Source organism: Mobula hypostoma, chromosome 7, assembly GCF_963921235.1.
Source record: "Mobula hypostoma chromosome 7, sMobHyp1.1, whole genome shotgun sequence".
NCBI classification, from domain to species: domain Eukaryota; kingdom Metazoa; phylum Chordata; class Chondrichthyes; order Myliobatiformes; family Myliobatidae; genus Mobula; species Mobula hypostoma.
The window spans coordinates 171,252,587-171,274,201 of NC_086103.1; the positions used below are offsets into that span (position 1 = coordinate 171,252,587).

The window sequence follows — 21,615 nt, forward strand, 5'->3', positions numbered from 1 at the left end:
GATATTCCCTCATTCTCCTACCCTCCAGGAAATAAAGTCCAAACCTGTTCAATCTTTCCCTATAACTCAGGTTCTCAAGTCCAGGCAACATCCTTGTATCCATTCTGTCAAACAAGTCTCACCAATGTCATTTAAAATTAAAAACTGCTGATGGAGGTGTACGACTAAATGAACAGCTCTTTCATAGAACGTCCCAGAAGAATAAGCTGAATGGTTCTCTGTTTTGTCAAGATGCTATTATCTCCCCATTCCAACCTTCTGCCAGACAGCTGAATCTGTAGTTTTATCTTTATTTATTGAGATACAGCATGGAGAAAGCCCTTTTGGCTCTTTGAGGCATGCCACCCAGAAACCCGATTTAACCCTAGCCTAACCACGGGATAATTGACAAAGAGCAATTAACCTCCCGACAGGTACATCTTTAGACTGTGGGACGAAACCAGAGCACCTAGAGGACAACCATGTGGTCACGGGGAGAAGGTACAAAGTCCTTACAGGCAGCGGCGGAAATTGAACCTGGATTGTCTGTATTGTTAAGCATTGTGCTAACCACTACTCTACCACGCCATCCTGATTTTCCTCAGGTCTCCAACACACACACAAAGGATAATTTGCAGCTGTTGTCACTGAGACTGTACTGTTCACATTTAGAACTGGTCTCTTATGCCCTATCACAGTTACTGCTCCCCAATGAGATGGTGCAGCATCTGATGACACCAAAACATAGAAGGATTCAGTCTGAAACCTTTGTTTTCTAAGCAGAGCAACAATGCTTCTTGTAATTTGGGCAAGCTCCTTTTTCAGTTTGTTTTACTAGCTATCTGAAACATGAATCATTAAAGATTACTCCACAAACTCTTTGGCTTTATTGGTGGGAATTCAGTATCACCAAATGATAGTTACTGAATGAAGAAGTGAAGGAAGGTCACTTCTTCATTTTGTTTTTCTTAATGTACATTTTTTATTTATGGTATATTTTATGTATTATTTTGTACTGCTGCAAAACAACATATATCATGACACATAACAGTATTGATAAACTTGATTTTGAATTGGAAATCATGATGGGCAGTAGTTGAAGACAACACTTAGAAGCCTTACCAATAAATGCTTCGACACTCCATTCACTCCAATACTTGGTCTCCAAGCAGACCTCCATCTTTGTTCGCACTTTCACTGAGTAACGTTTTGCTAAATTGGTATTTAGAATACGTTTGGTTTCACCTTTCACATGGAGCACCTGAAAAGAAAAGAAAATAATTATTTGCATGATTTTGAGTACTGAAACATACAAGATACGATATCCCTACCAGGCAAGATGTGCCAACATATGAATTTGTAAACAAGAGGAAATCTGCAGATGCTGGAAATTGAAGTAACACACACAAAATGCTGGTGGAATGCAGCAGGCCAGACAGCATCCATAGGAAGAAGCATAGTCCACGTTTCAGGTTGGGACCCTTCGTCAGGACTAACTGAAAGAAGAGATAGTAAGAGATTTGAAAGTGGGGGGGGGGGAGATCCGAAATGATAGGAGAAGACAGGAGGGGGAGAGGTAAAGCTAAGAGCTGGGAAGTTGATTGGCAAAAAGGGATACAAGGCTGGAGATGGGAAAGGATCATGGGACAGGAGGCCTGGGGAGAAAGAAAGGGGGAGGGGAGCACCAGAGGAAAATGGAGAGCAGATGTTACATACCTCGTGGGTATCTTGCGACTGTCTTATGACCATGATTGAATTGAGTATCTTGTGAGCATGTTGTAATGGTCTTGTGATGGTGGGGTGATGCAATTTTCCTGCCAGAGTGAGGTCACGTGATGACATCTTCCCAACAGGTATTTGAAGGGGAAACCCCTGTTGTCACACAGTTGATTCATTGTTTAATTCGTCAGTTACTCCGTTATGCTGCGTATTCGTCTCATGATGCACTTTTGTTTTAAAGTGTTGTTTTACTTTCTATTGTAAGGTAAAAATTGTTGTGCCGGCAGTTTCGCCAATCGCTGCCAGTTTTTGTGTGTTGCACCTTTGATTTACCTTTACAGTCTAGTATTGGAAAGTGAAGACCTCACCAAAGTATGGAAAACCGAAGAATCGACCTTATTGAATCTTCATTCAGGAATAGTGGCCTGCATCTGAGATAACCCCTGCAAGATCAGGAAGGTTTGTGCAGTGTTCACTTGCCAGAAAAAGGTCAGTTCCTTTAAACAGTTTTATTTCCTTCGTCATGAATCCTTTGGACAGGATCAGCAGTAACGTCATGTCTTCGAAGAAATCCGTTTCCAGAGAAGTCTCTCTTTACTGACTGTATAAATCACTTGGACTTTCAAATTTACCACTTTAAGACTGTGTTCGAATTTACCACTTTAAGAACTGTTCCAGAGTTCTGGTTAAGTTAGATGTTTGAATACTTCTCGCTATTGTTGAGCAGAGTTTAATAAATGTCTATGTTTGTTTATAAAACCTGACTCAATTCTATATTCATTGTTTCTAGACACGTGACAAAATTGGGGGTTTGTCTGCGATATGTTCTGATTTTGAGATTAAGTGCTTGTTTAATTATCAATCTGATTTGGAAAAGGCAAATACCCAATTCTTTTGTTTGATTGGTCTGTGGGTGGTGTTCAGCAGCAATGAATATTGAAGACTTTATGGCATTGACTGACCTGGCAGGATTAGTGAAAGCAAAAAAGGGTGATGTAGTAGAGATTGCTAGAAGGTTAGACCTTAAAGGAATATCGATGGCTCCAACTAAGCTGGTAATTCAGAGGAAAATCACGGAACACTACATAAATTCAGGAGTTTTTGATGAAGCGGAGTTAGATAGGTTCCCTTGTAAGTAAAGCAGCGATCCAGTTACACCTGGAACAGGTAGCATTAGAAAAGCTTAGAGTAGAAGCTGAGTTAAAACAGAAACAAATAGGAGCTGACTTGGAACGACGTCGTTTAGAAGCTGCAAATAAACAGAGGCAATTTGAGCTAGCGTTAGAGCAGTTAAGGTCCGAGACTCAGGCTTCTGGTTCTAGGAAACAGTTTGTTGCTAATCGGGAAGTTATATTGGCTGCTCCATTTAATGAGGCAGAAGTGGACAAATATTTTCAACATTTTGAAATTGTAGCTCTGATTTCAGAGTGGCCAAAAAATAAATAGCCAGTGATGTTACAAAGTGTAATTAAAGGTAATGTGAAACAAGTTTATACAGCTTTAACTGCTGAGTAAGCACTTGATTATGATATTGTGAAGCAGCATATACTGAAAGTGTATGAACTGGTTCCAGAAGCCTATAGAGAAAGATTCAGAAATTTGAAGAAATCCGTGGAAAAAACACGTGGGATTTGCCTATGATAAATCTGTGTGTTTTGAGAGATGGGTTTCCTCTAAAAATGTGAATGGGGAGTATAATAACTTAAAAGAGTTGATTTTAATGGAGGAGTTTAAAAGGAGCATCCTGTTGAAGTAAGGACATACTTGAATGAGAGGGACACTGCTACATTGCAGGAGTCTGCTAAATTAGCAGATGAGTATGCTTTAATCCGTAAGAGTAAGTTTCCTCTTAAAAGGAAAAGTAGCACAGAGAGTCAAGGTAAACCAGAAATTAAATCAGAAAATTTAAAGCCTGTGCGCAACATATTGAAACACCTGTAAATCCATGAGGCTCGATAAATACAACTGAAGCTTTGTTAGAGGCTGACCGAGTTAAGAGGGGATATGATCATTTTATAACTGAAGGATATGTATCCTTGAAAGAGGGATCCATTCCAGTGGCAATAAAAATCCTTAAGGATACTGGAGCTTCTCAGTCACTTATGTTAGACAGTGTTCTAAAGTTTAGTGATGAGTCTGACACTCTGACACTAGTGAGGTAAACAATATACAAGGTGTTGGGAGTGCCCTTATGCCTGTACATTTGCATAGAGTGAATTTAAGGTCAGGGTTAGTTACAGGACCTGTTAAAGTAGGACTACAACCCAGTTTACCCGTGAATGATGTTTCTCTATTGTTAGGGAATGACTTAGCAGATGGACAAGATTTCCTGAAGTGCATTTGACAATAAAGGCCATCTCTGAGGAACCAAAGATGGATTCTAACACAGATTCCTCCTGTGTGGTAACCAGACCTATGGCTAAAAAGATTGATGTGCAGGATGGGTCTGTTACCCATGACTGTTCAACTTGGGATTTGAATTTTGAGGATGTGTCAGAAACTTTCTTACCTTCATTGTTTGACCAAAATTCTTGTAGTAAGTCTGACCATGAAGATTTTTCTCTATCTTGGAAGGAGATGATAGCAGAGCAGAGTAGAGACCCTGAGATAGTCAAATTAAAGGAACAAGCTCTTCCAGATAGTGAAATTGAGAAGGTGCCAGTAGGATATTATTTTGAGAAGGGAGGATTAATGAGGAAGTGGAGAACACCTACAATTCCTGCAAGTGAGGAATGGGAGGTTCTTCACCGGGTAGTAGTTCCTAAAGTTTATCAGAATGAGATTTTAACTTTGGCTCATACTATGCCCTCGGGTGGCCATCAAGGTGTGAAGAAAACTGTGAACAAGGTTTTTAAGCATTTTTACTGGCCTGGTTTAAGATGTGGCGATATTTTGCCGAATGTGTCATACTTGTCAAATTGTGGATAAACCTAATCAAGTTCCTCCAGTGACCCCACTACAACATATTCCCACATTTGGTGAACCGTTTTCCAAAATTATTGTAGATTGTGTAGGCCCATTGCCAAAAACCAAAACCGCCCATCAATATTTGCTGACCATCATGTGCACAGCATCTAGGTTTCCAGAGGCAATACCACTCAGGAATACAATGGCTAAAACTGTCATAAAGGCTCTTAGAAAATTTTTTATTTACTTTGGGTTGCCTAAGGAAATACAATCTGATCAAGGTAGTAACTTTATGTCTGGATTGTTCCAGCAGATAGTTTATAAGCTGGGAGCTAAACAGATTATCTCGTCTGCATACCATCCAGAATCACAAGGAGCCTTGGTAAGGTTCCATTCTACCCTCAAGACCATGATTAGGATGTATTGTGTGGAAAATGAAAAGGATTGGGATGAGGACATACATTTACTTCTATTTCTAGTACGGGAGTCAGTGAAGGAATCCTTAGGTTTTAGTCCTTTTGAACTTGTATTTGGGCATAGAGTTAGAGGACCTTTAGCTTTGTTAAAAGAACAGTGGATTAATAAAGAGATACATACAAATTTGTTGGATTATGTTTTAAAGTTTAAAGAAAGATTACATAAAGCTTGTAGCTTAACTAGGGAAAATTTAAAGTTGGCTCAGGAGGAAAGGAAAACTTGGTATGATAAGGAAGCTAGGATGAGGTCATTTAAGCCTGGAGATAAGGTGTTGGTTCTTTTCCCGGTGCAAGCGATCCCTTTTCAAGCTAAATTTCATTGTCCTTATGAGATTATATCTAAAGTTAATGATGGGGATTATGTGATAAAAACACCGGATCAAAGAAAGCCAACACAGCTTTGTCATATAAATATGATAAAACCATATTATGAGAAACGTTCTGCTACTATGACTGTTGTGGTCAATAATAATGAGTCTGATCTCACTAGGAACTTAATGGGTGATTCATCTGAAACTCTTTTTAAACCCAACATTATTTCTGCCAGATTACCAAACTCAACAATTCTGGAAAATATTGATGAGAAATTAGCTCATTTACAGCCAGAGCAGAGGCAGCAGATGAAGCAGTTAATTTTTAAATATTGGGATTTATTTCCAGACGTTCCTAAAAGAATCATAGTATCTTCACATGATGTAGATGTTGGAGATGCCAAACCCATAAAGCAGCATCCATATCGGATGAACATGGAGGAATGTGAACTTGCTGAACAAGAAATTAAGTATATGTTAGAGAATAATATTATTAGACCTTCTAATTCGAATTGGAGTTCACTTGTGTTATGGTGCCTAAGCCAGACAAAAGTATTCACTTTTGTACTGATTATAGGAAGGTGAATGCTGTGACAAAATCTGATGCATATCCAATCCCTAGGGTGGATGATTATGTGGATAAAGTTGGAAAAGCCAAGTTCCTTGCAAAGATTGATTTGTTAAAAGGTTATTGGTGTGTTCCATTGATGGATAGAGGGAGAGAGATTTCTGCATTTGTAACCCTATCTGGGTTATATGAATATAATGTTCTTCCCTTTGGGATGAAGAATGCCCCAGGTACTTTTCAGCGGATGTTTAATTCTGTGATTCATGGGTTAAAAGATACAGATGCCTATATTGATGATTTAGTTACAAGAAATGATACTTGGGAAGCACATATTACTGCAGTGGAGAATCTATTTGAAAGGCTTTCAAAAGCTAACTTAACCATTAACTTAGCTAACAGTGTACTTGGTCATGCCATTGTGACTTATCTCGGTTATGTTGTGGGTCAAGGTAAGTTAGCTCCTATTCAGGCAAAAGTTCGGGCAATTTTAGAGGTACCCATTCCAACTAGTAAAAAGACTCTCAGAAGATTTTTGGGGATGGTAGGATATTACCGTAAATTTTGTATGAATTTTGCTAACATTGCCCTTCCATTAACTAATCTCTTGAAGAAAAGTGAAAAGTTTCTTTGGACAGAGCCTTGTCAGGAGGCATTTGTTAAATTGAAAACTATGCTATGTCACAAACCTGTGCTCAGGTCACCTGACTTTGAAAAATCATTTTCATTAGCTGTAGATGCCAGTGATGAGGCTGCAGGAGCAGTGTTACTCCAAAGGGTTGATGGTAATGAGGTTGATTGTCCAGTAGCTTACTTTTCTAAAAAATTTAATGAGCATCAAAGAAATTATTCAACCATAGAAAAGGAATTATTATCTCTTGTTTTGGCTTTACAACATTTTGATGTGTATGTTGGTACAACTCAGAAACCACTCATAGTTTACACCGATCATAATCCGTTAGTATTTCTGAATAAGATGAGAAACAAAAATAGAAGGTTACTCAATTGGAGTTTGATATTACAGGAGTATAATATTTTGATAACTCCTATTAAAGGTAAAGATAATGTGATTACTGACTGTCTATCTAGATGTTGAATGTACAATGTAATCTTTTTATGGAGTGTTATTTTAACATTTGTAACACTCCTACAGTATATTAGCTTCTAAGGTGCTGTATGATAACACTGTGCATATTGTGTATGTTGTAGATTTTATACATTTGTGTTCTTTTTTGTAATACCTGTTAAAATTTTGGCTCCTAAAAGAGCAAAATTTTCTGTTTTTGGAGGGAGGTGTTACATACCTCATGGGCATCTTGCAACTGTCTATGACCATGATGGAATTGAATATCTTGTGAGCATGATATGATGGTCTTGTGATGGTGGGGTGATGTAATTTTCCTGCCAGTGTGAGGTCACGTGATGACATCTTCCCAACAGGTATTTAAAGGGGAAATTCCTGTTGTCACACAGTTAATTCATTGTTTAATTCATCAGTTACTCCGTTATGCTGCATATTCATCTCATGACACAGTTTCGTCTTAAAGTGGAGTTTTACTTGTAAGGTACAATTTGTTGTGCCAGCAGTTTCACCAATCGCTGCCAGTTTTTGGGCACTGCACCTTTGATTTACCTTTACAGTCTAGTATTGGAGAGTGAAGACCTTACCAAAGTACGGGAACCCGAAGGATTGAGTAAAGTTGGTGTTGTTTGGCGGTTTTATAAAGGATCGACCTTATTGAATCTTCATTCAGGAATAGTGGCCTGCATCCAAAATAACCCCTGCAAGATCAGGAAGGTTTGTGCGGTGTTCACTCGCCAGAAAAAGGTCAGTTCCTTTAAGCCGTTTTATTTCCTTCATCGTGAATCCTTTGGACGGGTTCAGCAGTAACGTTACATCTTTGAAGAAATCCATTTCCAGTGAGGCCTCTCCTTACTGACTGTATAATTCACTTGGACTTACGAATTTACCACGTTAAGACTGTGTTCGAATTTACCACTTTAAGAACTGTTCCAAAGTTGCCGTATAGCAGATAACTTTCGGTTAAGTTAGTTGTTTGAATATTTTTCGCTATTGTTGAGCAGAGTTTAATAAATGTTTATGTTTGTTTATAAAACCTGACTCAATTCTGTATTCATTGTTACTGGACACGTGACACAGGCAAGGAGTTATTGTGAGAGGGACAGAGAGAGAAAAGAGAGAGAGAGAAAGGAAAAAATAATAAATAAATAAGTGATGGGGTAAGAAGGGGAGGAGGGGCATTAACAGAAAGTAGAGAAGTCAATGTTCATGCTATCAGGTTGGAGGCTACCCAGACAGAATATAAGGTGTTGTTCCTCCAACCTGAATGTGGCCTCAAAGGAGGCCATGGATAGACATGTCAGAATGGGAATGGGTAGTTGAGTCAGACAGCATAGGTGAGCATTTAACCTTGCAACAGGAGAGGTTGCCAGGCTGGATTTGATCTGGGGTTGTTATGGTGAAGTTCTGTATCTTTAACCAGTGGACTACCAGGACAGACTTTGACCAAATGGATCCAACTAAAAGGAGACCAGAAATAAGCATGCAATTGAAAGAATCTCTACTTGGCGATTGGTTTGTAGAGATCACAATTGTATTCTATTAATTTTTTTAAAATATTCGATAAATGTCTGAAAAGTTCAAAATGACAGTTTAACTCATTGTGAACTCACAGCATGTGCCATGCCTGTACAAAGTAAACACTGTAGGTCTGTTAATGTCTAATGTTTGTTGACAGCAGCTGGATTCTTTCTTAGCCTCAGGCCCCATTAACATGAGGATGTCTGTTAATGACAAAATGTCTGCTGGTCACTTTGAGAGCGAGGTTGATGGATTCTGTCTGAGTATGTCAAATTGGCTTGATGGAGTCTTTTTGGATTCCAGCTTGTCACTTCTATATAATATTAATATTCTTTTGTAACTAAAAGAATGGTAAGTTCAAAAACATCAGTGGATTGGTGGATAAAGAGTGAACATTAAAGTGTCTAATTGATTTATAAGGGTACATTGAACACTGTTAATGAACACATGAGCTGTTTGAGTTAATGGTATGAGAACAAAAGATCAAAGTGTCTGTGTAAGTGTCTCTCTAACTTGTGGAACTCATACTAATTGGGATACCTTTTGCTCAGTTCTTTGGACTTCACTTAGACCGGAAATCGCGACCAATGTTTCGGACTCAGGGTAAATTCACTACTGAGTCAGAATTCGGAGTTCCCCTGACAATAGCAACAATTAAGTGGCGACTAAGAATCGTGAGCCCTGAAATCTTTGTGACTTGCTCCTTAGTATTGTGTGTAGTTTATTTGTGCTCTCTATTTTATGATAAAGAAAGCTTAAGTTACTTTGTTGTACTTGTGTGCTTATTACTATATCTCCTGGACATTCATAATGTTGGGTCTGATCAAAACAGCCCATTATAACAGGCTAGGACTTGAGAATCAGTACACATAGGGAAGTAAACTCAAGGGTGAACAAAGACAAACAGAACAGTGGGACCTTAATTCAACAAACAAAAAGCATAAGTGCACTGATAACTAAAACAAAATGCAGCTGAACCAATTAACTAATAATCAGGGCAGCCTGGAGGGCCAGGTGGTCAGACTGAGGCATGACAGAAACTAGTAGGTGGACTTGAGTGTGTGGTTATCCACTGTTATAGAATGAATACAGAAAGCAGGTTTATCCTGAACGTGAGAAAGTCTGCAGATGCTAAAAATCCAAAGCAACACACATAAAATGCTGGAAGAACTTAGCAGGTAAGACAGCATCTGTGGAAATGAATAGATAGCTGACGTTTCGGGCCAAGACCCTACTGGAACGGAGAGAGTCTATTATATGTTAGTGGTCAGGGAGATCTGGGTGTACGAGAAACAAAAGCTAACATGCAATAATAAAAAAAAGTATTTAGGATAATAAATGGAAAGTCACCCTCGATTGAACTTGGATGGTATGTTAAAGGAGAAAGATTCTGCCACGACTATAGAGCATCAATAAGCATATAATTTTGTCCTCTACTTGAAAAAGGCACTGCAAAGAAAGCTTACTAAACAGTTTGTAAGGAGGAGGATTTTTGTCTTTTGAGGAAAGTTAAAGTAAAATGATTCAATATTTCTTGGACTTTAGAATAAGAGGCAATCTTATTGATACAAATATTTTGGAGGGCTTGAAGGGGTAGATGCTGAAATTGTTTTTATTTATCCTATTGAGGAAATCTAGAGCTGGGAGAATAATTTTAGAACAAAGGTATACTTATTTGAATCACGGAGCCACAGAGCAATACAGCAAAAATAAAGTCTATTCAGCCCAACCAGTCCATGCTAACTAAGGTCTAATCAGCAGAAGATGACTAGATTTTGTGAGGCAGATTGTGAGGTCGTGATTTTTATTGACGACCTGGATGTGGGGGTAGAAGGGTGGGTTGGCAAGTTTGCAGATGACATAAAGTTTGGTGGTGTAGTGGATAGTGTAGAGGATTGTCAAAGATTGCAGAGAGACATTGATAGGATGCAGAAGTGGACTGAGAAGTGGCAGGTGTAGTTCAACCCAGAGAAGTGTGAGGTGGTACACTTTGGAGGGACAAACTCCAAGGCAGAGTACAAAGTAAATGGCAGGATACTTGGTAGTGTGGAGGAGCAGAGGGATCTGGGGGTATATGTCCACAGATCCCTGAAAGTTGCCTCACAGGTAGATAGGGTAGTCAAGAAGGCTTATGGGGTGTTAGCTTTCATAAGTCGAGGGATAGAGTTTAAGAGTCACGGTGTAACAATGCAGCTCTATAAAACTCTGGTTAGGCCACACTTGGAGTACTGTGTCCAGTTCTGGTTGCCTCACTATAGAAAGGATGTGGAAGCATTGGAAAGGGTACAGAGGAGATTTAACAGGATGCTGCCCAGTTTAGAGAGTATGCATTATGATCAGAGATTAAGGGAGCTAGGGCTTTACTCTTTGGAGAGCAGGAGGATGAGAGGAGACATGATAGAGGTGTACAAGATATTAAGAGGAATAGGTAGAGTGGACAGCCAGTGCCTCTTCACCAGGGCACCACTGCTCAGTACAAGAGGACATGGCTTTAAGGTAAGGGGTGGGAATTTCAAGGGGGATATGAGAGGAAGGTTTTTTACTCAGAGAGTGGTTGGTGCGTGGAATGCACTGCCTGAGTCAGTGGTGGAGGCAGATACACTAGTGAAATTTAAGAGACTACTAGACAGGTATATAGAGGAATTTAAGGTGGGAGGTTTAAGGGTCGGCACAACATTGTGGGCCGAAGGGCCTGTACTGTGCTGTACTATTCTATGTTCTATGTCGAATCATAGGCCATATTCTTGACTGATATTCATTTTTCTTATGGACCTATGCTTTATGTATAAAAGAATACATTGCTGATATATTGAGAATGGTATGAAATAAGGAGAGAGGAGCCTTGGAAATGGATAGAGAGATCAGTGTTGACCAATTGTGTCTAATGGATGGTTTCTTTACCTCCAGGCTCTAGATTGTCTGGAATGTAAAAATTTGGTACTATAGTTACATAGAAAACTACAGCACAGAAACAGGCTCTCTAGCCCACCTAGACATGTCTACATGCACCTTGACCATATCTTCTCATCCATGTACCTATCCAAGCTTCTCTTATAGCTCTACTTCTCTAATATTATGACTTCAACTTTTATTTCCAGTCTCACCCAACCTCAGTGGAAAAAATCCTGCATACATTCACCCTAGCTATACCCCCCATAATTCTGTATCCCTCTAAGAGCTCTCCCCATTCTCTGTGCTACAGGGAATAAATTTCTAACCTATTCAATCTTTCCTTATAAAATGTTTCTCTGCACTCTTTTAATCTTATTGATATTTTTCCTATAGGTAGACCATCAAACATTACTCCAAATTCAGCCGCACCAACATCTTATGTTGAAGTTGTACAACATCCCAACTTTTGTACTCTGTGCCTTGATTTATGAAGGGCAATGTGCTGAAAGCTCTCTTTATGACCCTATATACCTGCGTTGCCACTTTCATGGACCTATGGACCTGCATTCACAGGTCCTTTTGTTCTACTGCAAACCTCAGTTCTCTACTAATCACTGTTTAAGATTGAAACTAAGGTGGAATATCAAGAACAAAGCAAAGCAATCCTTAGAGTTTGCAAGGTCATGTTTTTCTGCCTTTTAATTTAACGTTTCATATTCTTAATTGTGAAATATGGTTTCTTTTCCAATAAGGTAAATAGACACTTCATAACAAAAGGTTGAAGTGGTATTGTGGATTGTTGGGAAGACCACAAGACTAAAAGACACGGGAGCAGAATTAGGCCATTCAGCTCATTAAGTCTGCTCTGCCATTTGATCATGGCTGATTCATTATCCCTCTTAAATCAAGGCTGATATATCATCATTATCCTACCTTCTCCCCATAATCTTTGACACCCTCACTAATCAATAATGTATCAACCTCAGCTTTAAATATACAGTGGCATGCAAAAGTTTGGGCACCCCGGTCAAAATTTCTGTAACTGTGAATAGCTAAGCGAGTAAAAGATGACCTGATTTCCAAAAGGCATAAAGTTAAAGACGACACAGTTCTTTAATATTTTAAGCAAGATTACTTTTTTATTTCCATCTTTTAAAGTTTCAAAATAACAAAAAAGGAAAAGGGCCCAAATCAAAAGTTTGGGCACCCTGCATGGTCAGTACTTAGTAACACCCGCTTTGGCAAGTATCACAGCTTGAAAATGCTTTTTGTAGCCAGCTAGGAGTATTTCAATTCTTGTTTGGGGGATTTTCGCTCATTCTTCCTTGCAAAAGGCTTCTAGTTCTGTGAGATTCTTGGGCTGTCTTGCATGCACTGCTCTTTTGAGGTCCATGCACAGATTCACGATAATGTTTAGGTCGGGGGACTTTTAGCGCCATGGCAAAACCTTCAGCTTGCGCCTCCTGAGGTAGTTCATTGTGGATTTTGAGGTGTGTTTAGGATCATTATCCTGTTGTAGAAGCCATCCTCTTTTCATCTTCAGCTTTTTTACAGATGGTGTGTTGTTTGCTTCCAGAATTTGTTGGTATTTAATTGAATTCATTCTTCCCTCTACCACAGAAACCCTGTGCTACTGGCTGCAACACAAGCCCAAAGCATAATCAATCCACCTCCATGCTTAACAGTTGGAGAGGGGTTCTTTTCATGAAATTCTGCACCCTTTTTTCTCCAAACATACCTTTGCTCATTGCGGCCAAAATTCAGCGTCAGAGGTTTGCGAAGGAACATCTAAACAAGCCTGATGCATATTGGAAATAAGTCCTGTGGACTGATGAAGTTAAAATAGTACTTTTTGGCCGCAATGAGCAATGGTATGTTTGGAGAAAAAAGGGTGCAGAATTTCAAAAGAACCCCTCTCCAACTGGTAAGCACGGGGATGGAACGAACACGCTTTGGGCTTATGTTGTAGTCAGTGGCACAGGGAACATTTCACTGGTAGAGGGAAGAATGACTTCAATTATATACCAGCAAATTCTAGAAGCAGACATCACATAGTCTGTGAAAAAAAAAAGCTGAAGATGAAAAGAGGATGGCTTCTACAACAGGATAATGATCCTAAACACACCTCAAAATCCACAATGGACTACCTCAAGAGGCGCAGGCTGAAGGTTTTGCCATGGCCCTCATAGTCCTCCGACCTAAACATCATTGAAAATTAAAAGAGCAATGCATGCAAGATGGCCCTAGAATCCCACAGAACTAGAAGCCTTTTGCAAGGACAAATAGGCGAAAATCCCCCAAACAAGAATTGAAAGACTCTTAGCTGGCTGCAAAAAGCACTTACAAGCTGTGATACTTGCCAAAGGGAGTGTTACTAAGTACTGACCGTGCAGGGTGCCCAAACCTTTGCTTCGGGCCCTTCTCTTTTTTTATTATTTTGAAACTGTAAAAGATGGAAATAAAAAAAAGGTAATCTTTGTTAAAATATTAAAGAAATGTTTCATCTTTAACTTTATGTCTTTTGAAAATCAGGTCATCTTTTACTCACTTAGCTATTCAGAGTAACAGAAATTTTGACCGGGGTGCCCAAACTTTTGCATTCCACTGTATTCAATGACTTGACCCCCTTAGCCATCCGTGGCAATTCCACGGATTTACCACCCTCTGGCTAAAGAAGGTGGAGCTGATGTTACAGTCAGATCATCCATGACTTTATTCAATAGTTGAGAAGACCTGAAGGGCTGAATGGCCTACTCCTGCTCCTGATTTGTGCTTACATTTACCTTACCTTAATGTTATTCCCATCCAATTCTGTGAGTTGCAGTTGATATCCGAAGCAATCATCGTTGATATTATAGCCTGCAGGCTTGTCCCACGTTACAGTCAGATTTGGAAAGATCTTAACATTGTGCGGTGGATTGTACTTCTCTGAAAATCAACAACACAAAAACAAATTTCTAATCACTTACACATATTTTGCAATCAGCAACTCAAAGATGGATGTTTCATTAGGAAAAAATGACTTTCTCTCATACCAAACTCTTGTGGATTAATTTGCACGTAATACGGCGATATTGATGTAGAATTATTCGATCCGTTGACACATATTAGTAAAGGCTCTTCTAGGTCATCTTGTTCGATGACCATTTTACCAATATGGCAGCCTTGTCTCCCTTGCAAGTCTGTAAAGTAGTGAGCACATTCCATGGCGTTGCCAAGATATCTTAAGAGGAGTGAGTTGAATATTAACATAAAGAATTCATCATAAGGTTTTGGGGTATTCTAAATTATTGTGTACTGATATTACACACTTACTTGTAATACATTCTGTATTGTGAGCCAATCGGGAGCTTGTTGCCAGGATGCCATGTGCAATTCATGAATGAATGATTATATAAAACACATGAAAAGTTGGATGCTAATGTTTCTCGATTACCTGTATCAATAATATAAGCAGCAGACTGATTAAGCATTATTTATTTTTGATTTAAAAGTAGTTTTAAACCATATTCTTTTTATTGAAGTTATTATGGTGCAAAAGCATGTTCTCACATGCGAAAATCCAGTCCAAACTTCAGCCCTTAAACCTTCGCCACCCAGCAATCCCTCGATTTAATCATCGCCTAATCGCAGGACAATTGACAATGACCAACCCATGTATCTTTGGACAGTGGGGTCGGAGGGGCCAGAAACCCACCCAGTCATGGAGAGACTGTCCATACAGACAGTAGGGAATTGTCTATGCTGTAAAGTGTTACGCTAACCACTCCGTTACTGCGCCGCCTCCAATTTTCTTCACGTCTCCAACACGCAAAAGACGATCTGCAGATGCTGGCACTGAGGCTGTACTGTTCACACATGGAACTTGTCCCTTACGCCCCATCACTGCAACAGCTCTGCAATGAGATGGTGCAGCTTGGCATTCCAAGAGTCAATGGCCTGCATTCTGCATTGCAAGGCATCCAGGCCTCACCATCATTGCCAGTAAACTTGAGAGCAACTCAATGCACAAGTTCAAAGTTTGTTTCCTGGTTGCTCATCTATTTACGACATCAATACGCAAACAGAACATGTGCTTTTTACTTAGTTCTGCAGACGGATACATAAACAGGCATAATACGGTGTCACAGTAGCATAGCTGTTACCATAACAGTATTACATAGCCAGTGATACAGCTTCAGTTCCGTCGCTGCCTGTAAGGAAATTGTACCATGGTTTGGTCCCCGTGCTCCAGATTCCTCCTACATTCCAGAAATGATGTGCGGGTTAACAGGTCACATTTTGCAATTGAGTGGCATGGGCTCATTGGATCAGAGAAGCCTGCTGCCATTCTATATCTCTAAATAAGTAAACAAAATATCATACCTGGTGACCGTATCATCTTTTCAGTCCAGTTGCTTTTCCTGAGCACAGTTTCTTCACTTAGGAGCACATTTCTAATTCTTATAGAAACACCCCTATGTAACTCAAACTTGCTTTCATGTTCTTCTGTTGGTAGTCTGCCGTCCTATGATACAAGGTTGAGCAATTAGTCTGAAGGTCCCCTTTCAACAGAGTCTGTTCAGCGACAATTACAAAGTGTGATTGCCCTCTTTTTCTTTGCAGATGAGAAACAAACATTAATTTTGCATTTATTTTTAAAACCAAGGGCCAAGGGTGGTTGCAAGAGTGCTATGAGTGTCTGAAATTGGAGAAACAGGGAATTTGAAACCAGGGTTGGCCTGGAGGCTGAAACCCAAGGTACTCCTGTACCTAATAAAGTGGCCGCTGAGTGAACCTTCAGGGCCTCCTGTTCCTGTAGCCCATCCACTTCAAGTACTGTGAGATTCATTTCTTGCAGGCACTCACAGCAGAACAAAGATATACAAAGATTGAACCAAAAAAGACAAACTGTGCAAATTATAATTGAAAAAATTAAATAATAGTAATAAATAACAACACTCAGTAGCCACTTAATTAGGTATAGGAGTGGAACCTGGCATAGCCCATTCCACTTTAAGGTTTAATGTGTTGAGGGTTCAGAGATGTTCTTCTGCACATCATTGTTGTAACACTTGGCTATTTGAGTTACTGTCGCGTTCCTGTCAATTTGAACCAGTCTGGCCATTCTCCTATGACCTTTCTCATTAACAAGGTATAATTTTATTGCCCACAGAACTGATGCTCACTGGACTTTTTTTTTTTTGTTTTTGCACCTCTCCCCGAGAACACCAGTGTGTGAAAACCCCAGGAGATCAGCAATTTCCGAGATACTCAAACCACTCCTGGCACCAACAATCATTCCACAGTCAAAGTCACTGGGATCACATTTCAGCCCCCTTCTGATGTTTGATTTGAACAGCAACTAAACCTCTTGACCATGTCTGCATGCTTTTATGTATTGAATTGCTGCTACATGATTGGCTGATCAGATATTAGCATTAACGAGCCAGTGCACAGGTGCACCTCAAAGTGGCCACTAAATGTACTTATATGAAGGAGCTGTGGCTAACTCATGGGCCCAGCAACCAAAATTTAATCTCAAAAAATTGGGTTGAACCTAATCATGGTAATGAGTCAATTTAAAAAGATTAAAGATCTTTTCTGATAAAGGTTGCTTGGTAAAAGTAACCATGAAACTATTACATTGTCAGTAAAAAATGCAATTAGTTTATCAATACCTTTCTACACAGAAGATATTGCTCATCCTTGTCAAATATGCCTCCAAACCGCCAATGAGGTTGACAGTTAGCCATATTATCAGTTCAAAGAACGATTTGGGTCATAAGACATAGGAGGAGAATGAGGTCATTCAGTCCTCAGAGTCTGCTCCGCCATCTGATCATGGCTGAGTTATTTCCCATCTTAACCCCATTCTCTTGCCTTCTCCTTACAACCTTTGACACCCTTACTAATCAAGAATCTATCAACCTCCACTTTAAATATATCCAATGATATGGCCCCCACAGCTATTTACAGTAATGAATTCTACAGATTTACCACCCTCTTGCTGAAGAGTTTCCTCCTCATCGCAGTTTGAAAGGAATATCCTTCTACTCTGAGGCTGTGTCCTCTGGTGCAAGACCCTACCAATAATGAAAACACCCTCCCCATCCACTCTGTATAGGCTTTTCAATATTCAACAGGTTTCAAGGACATCATCCACACACGCAACGCCCTCCCCACCATTTTTCCAAGCTCCAGCGAATAGAGGCCCAGAGCCATCACTCTACATCTGCTAGCCCTTTTATTTCCAGAATCAATCTCACAAACTTCTTTTGGATGCTCTCCAATGCCTGCACACCTTTTTTTTTAAGATAAGTGTCCCAAAACTGCTCACAATACTCCAAATGTGGGCTGACCAATGCCTTATAAAACCTCAGCAGTTTCAAACCTCAAGTTTAAAACCAGGTATGAAACCTCAAGGTTATAAAACCTTGCTTTTATATTCTAGTCCTCTAGAAGTGAATGATGGACAAACATTGTTGATGTTTCTAATGATGTAGATATCGCATGGATTAATAAATGGTGAGAAAGGTCCTGTAGCACTAGGCTCAAGATCCATCAAATGTCTTCCTTCAGTGTGAGGAAATGTGGCATTAGCAGCAAAGGAGATGAGAGCACTGGTGGGGGGTGGGTGTTTCCTTAACGATAGAATGAAGGAGCAAAGAGAAAATGGGTAAGTTTACCCTCTGTGGAGGGGTAGAATCATAGGCAAATGGTTCCTAGGTAACATGGAGCCAGTAGAAGGAATTGTGTGGTCACAATCATTCCCTCAGTGTGTTCTTGATGGCCGATTTGAATCGCACAATCAGAATGGTCCTGCAAGATTCAACTTTGCCATTTTAACTTGTTTCATACAGGCCCCTAAAACAGTAGTAAGGATGTGGTCTACAAGTTACAATGGGAGACAAAATTTATGCCAAAAAGGCAATGAGAAATAGTCATGGAAGATTTCACTATGCAGGTAGATTTCAAAGATCAGGTTAGCGCAGGATTCCAAGAGGGAGAGTTTCTAGAACACTTATGAGATGGCTTTACAGAGAAGCTCGTGCTTGAGCCCATTAGGGTATCGGCTATCTTTAACTAGGTGTTGTGCAATGAAATGAAATTGATTAGAGAGCTTAAAGTAAAATAACCTTTAGAGGCCATTGATCATAATATGATCAAATTCACCTTGAAATTTAGAGAAGGAGAAGTCAGATGTACCTGTATTACAGTGGAGTAAAGGAAATTAGAGGCATGAGAGAGAGTTGTTGTCCAGAATTGATTGGAAAAGAACACTGGCAGGGATGACAGCGGAGCAGCAATGGCTGGAATTTCTGGAAGCAGTTCGAAAGGCACATGATATATACATCCCAAACAGGAAGAAGTATTCGAAAGGTAAGATGACACAACCATGGCTAACAAGAGAAGTCAAAGCCAAAGAGAGGGCATATAATAAGACCATAAGACAAAGGAGCAGAAGTCGGCCATTTGGCTCATCGAGTCTGTTCCACCATTTTATCATGAGCTGATCCATTCTCCCATTTAGTCCCACTCCCCTGCCTTCTCACCATAACCTTTGATGCCCTGGCTACTCAGATACCTATCAGTCTCTGCCTTAAATACACCCAATGACTTGGCCTCCACTGCTACCCGTGGCAACAAATTCCATAGATTCACCACCCTCTGGCTAAAAAAATTTCTTCGCATTTGTGTTCTGAATGGGTGCCCTTCCATCCTTAAGTCATGCCCTCTCGTACTAGACTCCCCCCATCATGGGAAACAACTTTGCCACATCAACTCTGTACATGCCTTTCAACATTCGAAATGTTTCTATGAGGTCTCCCCTCATTCTTCTAAACTCCAAGGAATACAGTCCAAGAGCAGACAAACGTTCCTCATATGTTAACCCTCTCATTCCCGGAATCATTCTAGTGAATCTTCTCTGTACCCTCTCCAACGTCAGCACATCCTTTCTTAAATAAGGAGACCAAAACTACCCACAGTACTCCAAGTGAGGTCTCACCAGCGCCTTATAGAGCCTCAACATCACATCCCTGCTCCTATACTCTATTCCTCTGGAAATGAATGCCAACATTGCATTCGCCTTCTTCACCACCGACTCAACCTGGAGGTTAACCTTAAGGGTATCCTGTATGAAGACTCCCAAGTCCCATTGCATCTCAGAACTTTGAATTCTTTCCCCATCTAAATAATAGAGCAAAAATTAGTGGGGACAGGAGAGCTTTTAAATACCAACAGAAGGACACGAAAAATGTCATTAAAAAGGTAAAGATAAAATACCAAAGTAAGCTAGCAAATAATATTAAAGAGGATACCAAAAGTTTCTTAAGATACATAAAAAGTAAAAGAGAGGCAAGACTAGATATTGGACTGCTGGAAAACGATGCTGGAGATGTAGTATTGGGGGAGAAGGAAACGGCAGATGAACTGAATAAGTATTTTGCATTAGTCTTCACTGTAGAAGACACTAGCAGTATGGTGGAAATTCCAGGTGTCAAGGGCCATGAAGTGTGTAATGTTACCATTACTAGAGAAAAGGTACTTGGGGAAACTGGAATGCTTAAAGGTAGACAGGTCACCTAGACCAGATGGCGTACACCGCAGAGTTCTGAAAGAGGATGCTGAAGAGACTGTGGGTTATCAGTTGGAGTCAATTATTAAAGATGTGGTTTTGGGGTGCTTGGAGGCACATGATAAAATAAGCTGTAGTCAGCATGGTTTCCTAAAGGAAAAATTTTGCCTGACAAATCTGTTGGAAATCTTTGAAGAAATAGCAAGCAGGATGGTCAAAGGAGAATTGGTTGATGTTGTGTACTTGGATTTTCAGAAGGCCTTTGACAAGTTACCATACATGAGGCTGCTTAACATGCTACAAGTTCATGGAATCTAGCATGGATAAAGCAGTATCTGAATGGCAGGAGGCAAAGTGTGGGAATAATGGGAGCCTTTTCAGGTTGGCTGCCGATGACTAGTGGTGTTCTTCAGGGGTCTGTGTTGGTACCGATTCTTTTGACAATATATATCAATGATTTAGATGATGGAAGTGATGGCTTTGTTGGAAGTTTACAGACTATCTGAAGACAGTTAGAGGCCTGTTTCCCTTGTTTGGTGGGGAGACAGGCGGTGTGGCAGCAGCGTAGCCTCTGTTGTAGCAAGGACTAGGCCTCAAGCCGCAAGCTTGCTTCCTGCTGCAGTCCAAGTGATGAGATGCCAGAGGTGGAGTCACATGGTGTTTGTGCTCAGTTGGGGGTAGCCTCGCCCGTCAATGCTGCCTTCCAGTGTTCATTCTGTGGAATGACAGGCTGGATTGCCAGGAACCATCAATTTGTGGTACTTGTTATTCAGGGTTTTGGACTGGAAATGTTTTCTTACATACATTTTTTTTTTCTCGCTATTTTTAAATGTTCATGTATGTTGTTACACCTTGGCCGGAAAGGAACATTGTCTTGTTCAGTTGTGTGGTTGAATACTGATTAAATTTGATTTGATTGGTTCACAGCCTTTTCCACTAAACTAAAGGTTCACATGTCAAATAATCTGAATAAGTCTGAGATTCAAATCCCTATAATTTAACTGTCCCCTAGGGGAGCCTTGAACTTCCTGAAGTTAAATGTTATAGACCTAGAGCTAGGATGATTGAATAGTCTAAGTAATTCTTTCTCCAGCTAGCATCTGGAGAATGGGCTGAATCTTTCTTCTGTGCCTTGAAATAGTTCTTTGAATTTACAGCACAAAGAATCAGAGAAATTGACAAATCCACATAAATAATAGTAGAAATTGGAATTAAACTTACATTTTCCCAGCGGTCCTTGTCGTGGTATCTATACTCAAATACATATTTAACTTTATAACCATTCAGTAGGTCTTCAGTGAGGTTGCTATTCCAGGAGAAATTGAAGTCTCCAAACTGGCCATCTACAATCTTAAGGTCTGTCGGTGGATTTACATGAGCTATTTCAAGATAAGTGACAAAGTTACTAAAATTTGTTACAATGCCAAAGGCTATAGATTACATAAAATTCATGCCACTCTAAATCTGGTTCCTCGTTCTTCATAATACTTCCTAATCTGATCCCAACATTCACTTTTCTGTCTGATACTTATGCCTTAACAACTGTGTCAATACAGTTCACAAACACAAGAGATTCTGCAGATGCTGGAAATCCAGAGTAACAC

The 21,615-nt window shown here is 39.9% G+C and overlaps 1 protein-coding gene across 2 annotated transcripts in view; it reads right to left on the reverse strand.

Moving 5' to 3' along the window:
- Positions 1 to 21,615, reverse strand: part of LOC134349755 (interleukin-13 receptor subunit alpha-2-like) — a 98,685-nt gene that overhangs the window by 15,046 nt on the left and 62,024 nt on the right. Inside the window, exons 4-9 of one of the 2 annotated variants that reach the window (XM_063054570.1) lie at positions 21,233 to 21,390; positions 15,817 to 15,958; positions 14,767 to 14,887; positions 14,487 to 14,674; positions 14,240 to 14,379; positions 1,102 to 1,240 (exon numbers count right to left, since the gene is read on the reverse strand). In XM_063054570.1, coding sequence (XP_062910640.1) covers positions 1,102 to 1,240; positions 14,240 to 14,379; positions 14,487 to 14,674; positions 14,767 to 14,887; positions 15,817 to 15,958; positions 21,233 to 21,390 — 888 coding nt within the window. The remainder of the gene's footprint in view (positions 1 to 1,101; positions 1,241 to 14,239; positions 14,380 to 14,486; positions 14,675 to 14,766; positions 14,888 to 15,816; positions 15,959 to 21,232; positions 21,391 to 21,615) is intronic. The other variant, XM_063054571.1, reaches the window with a different exon arrangement.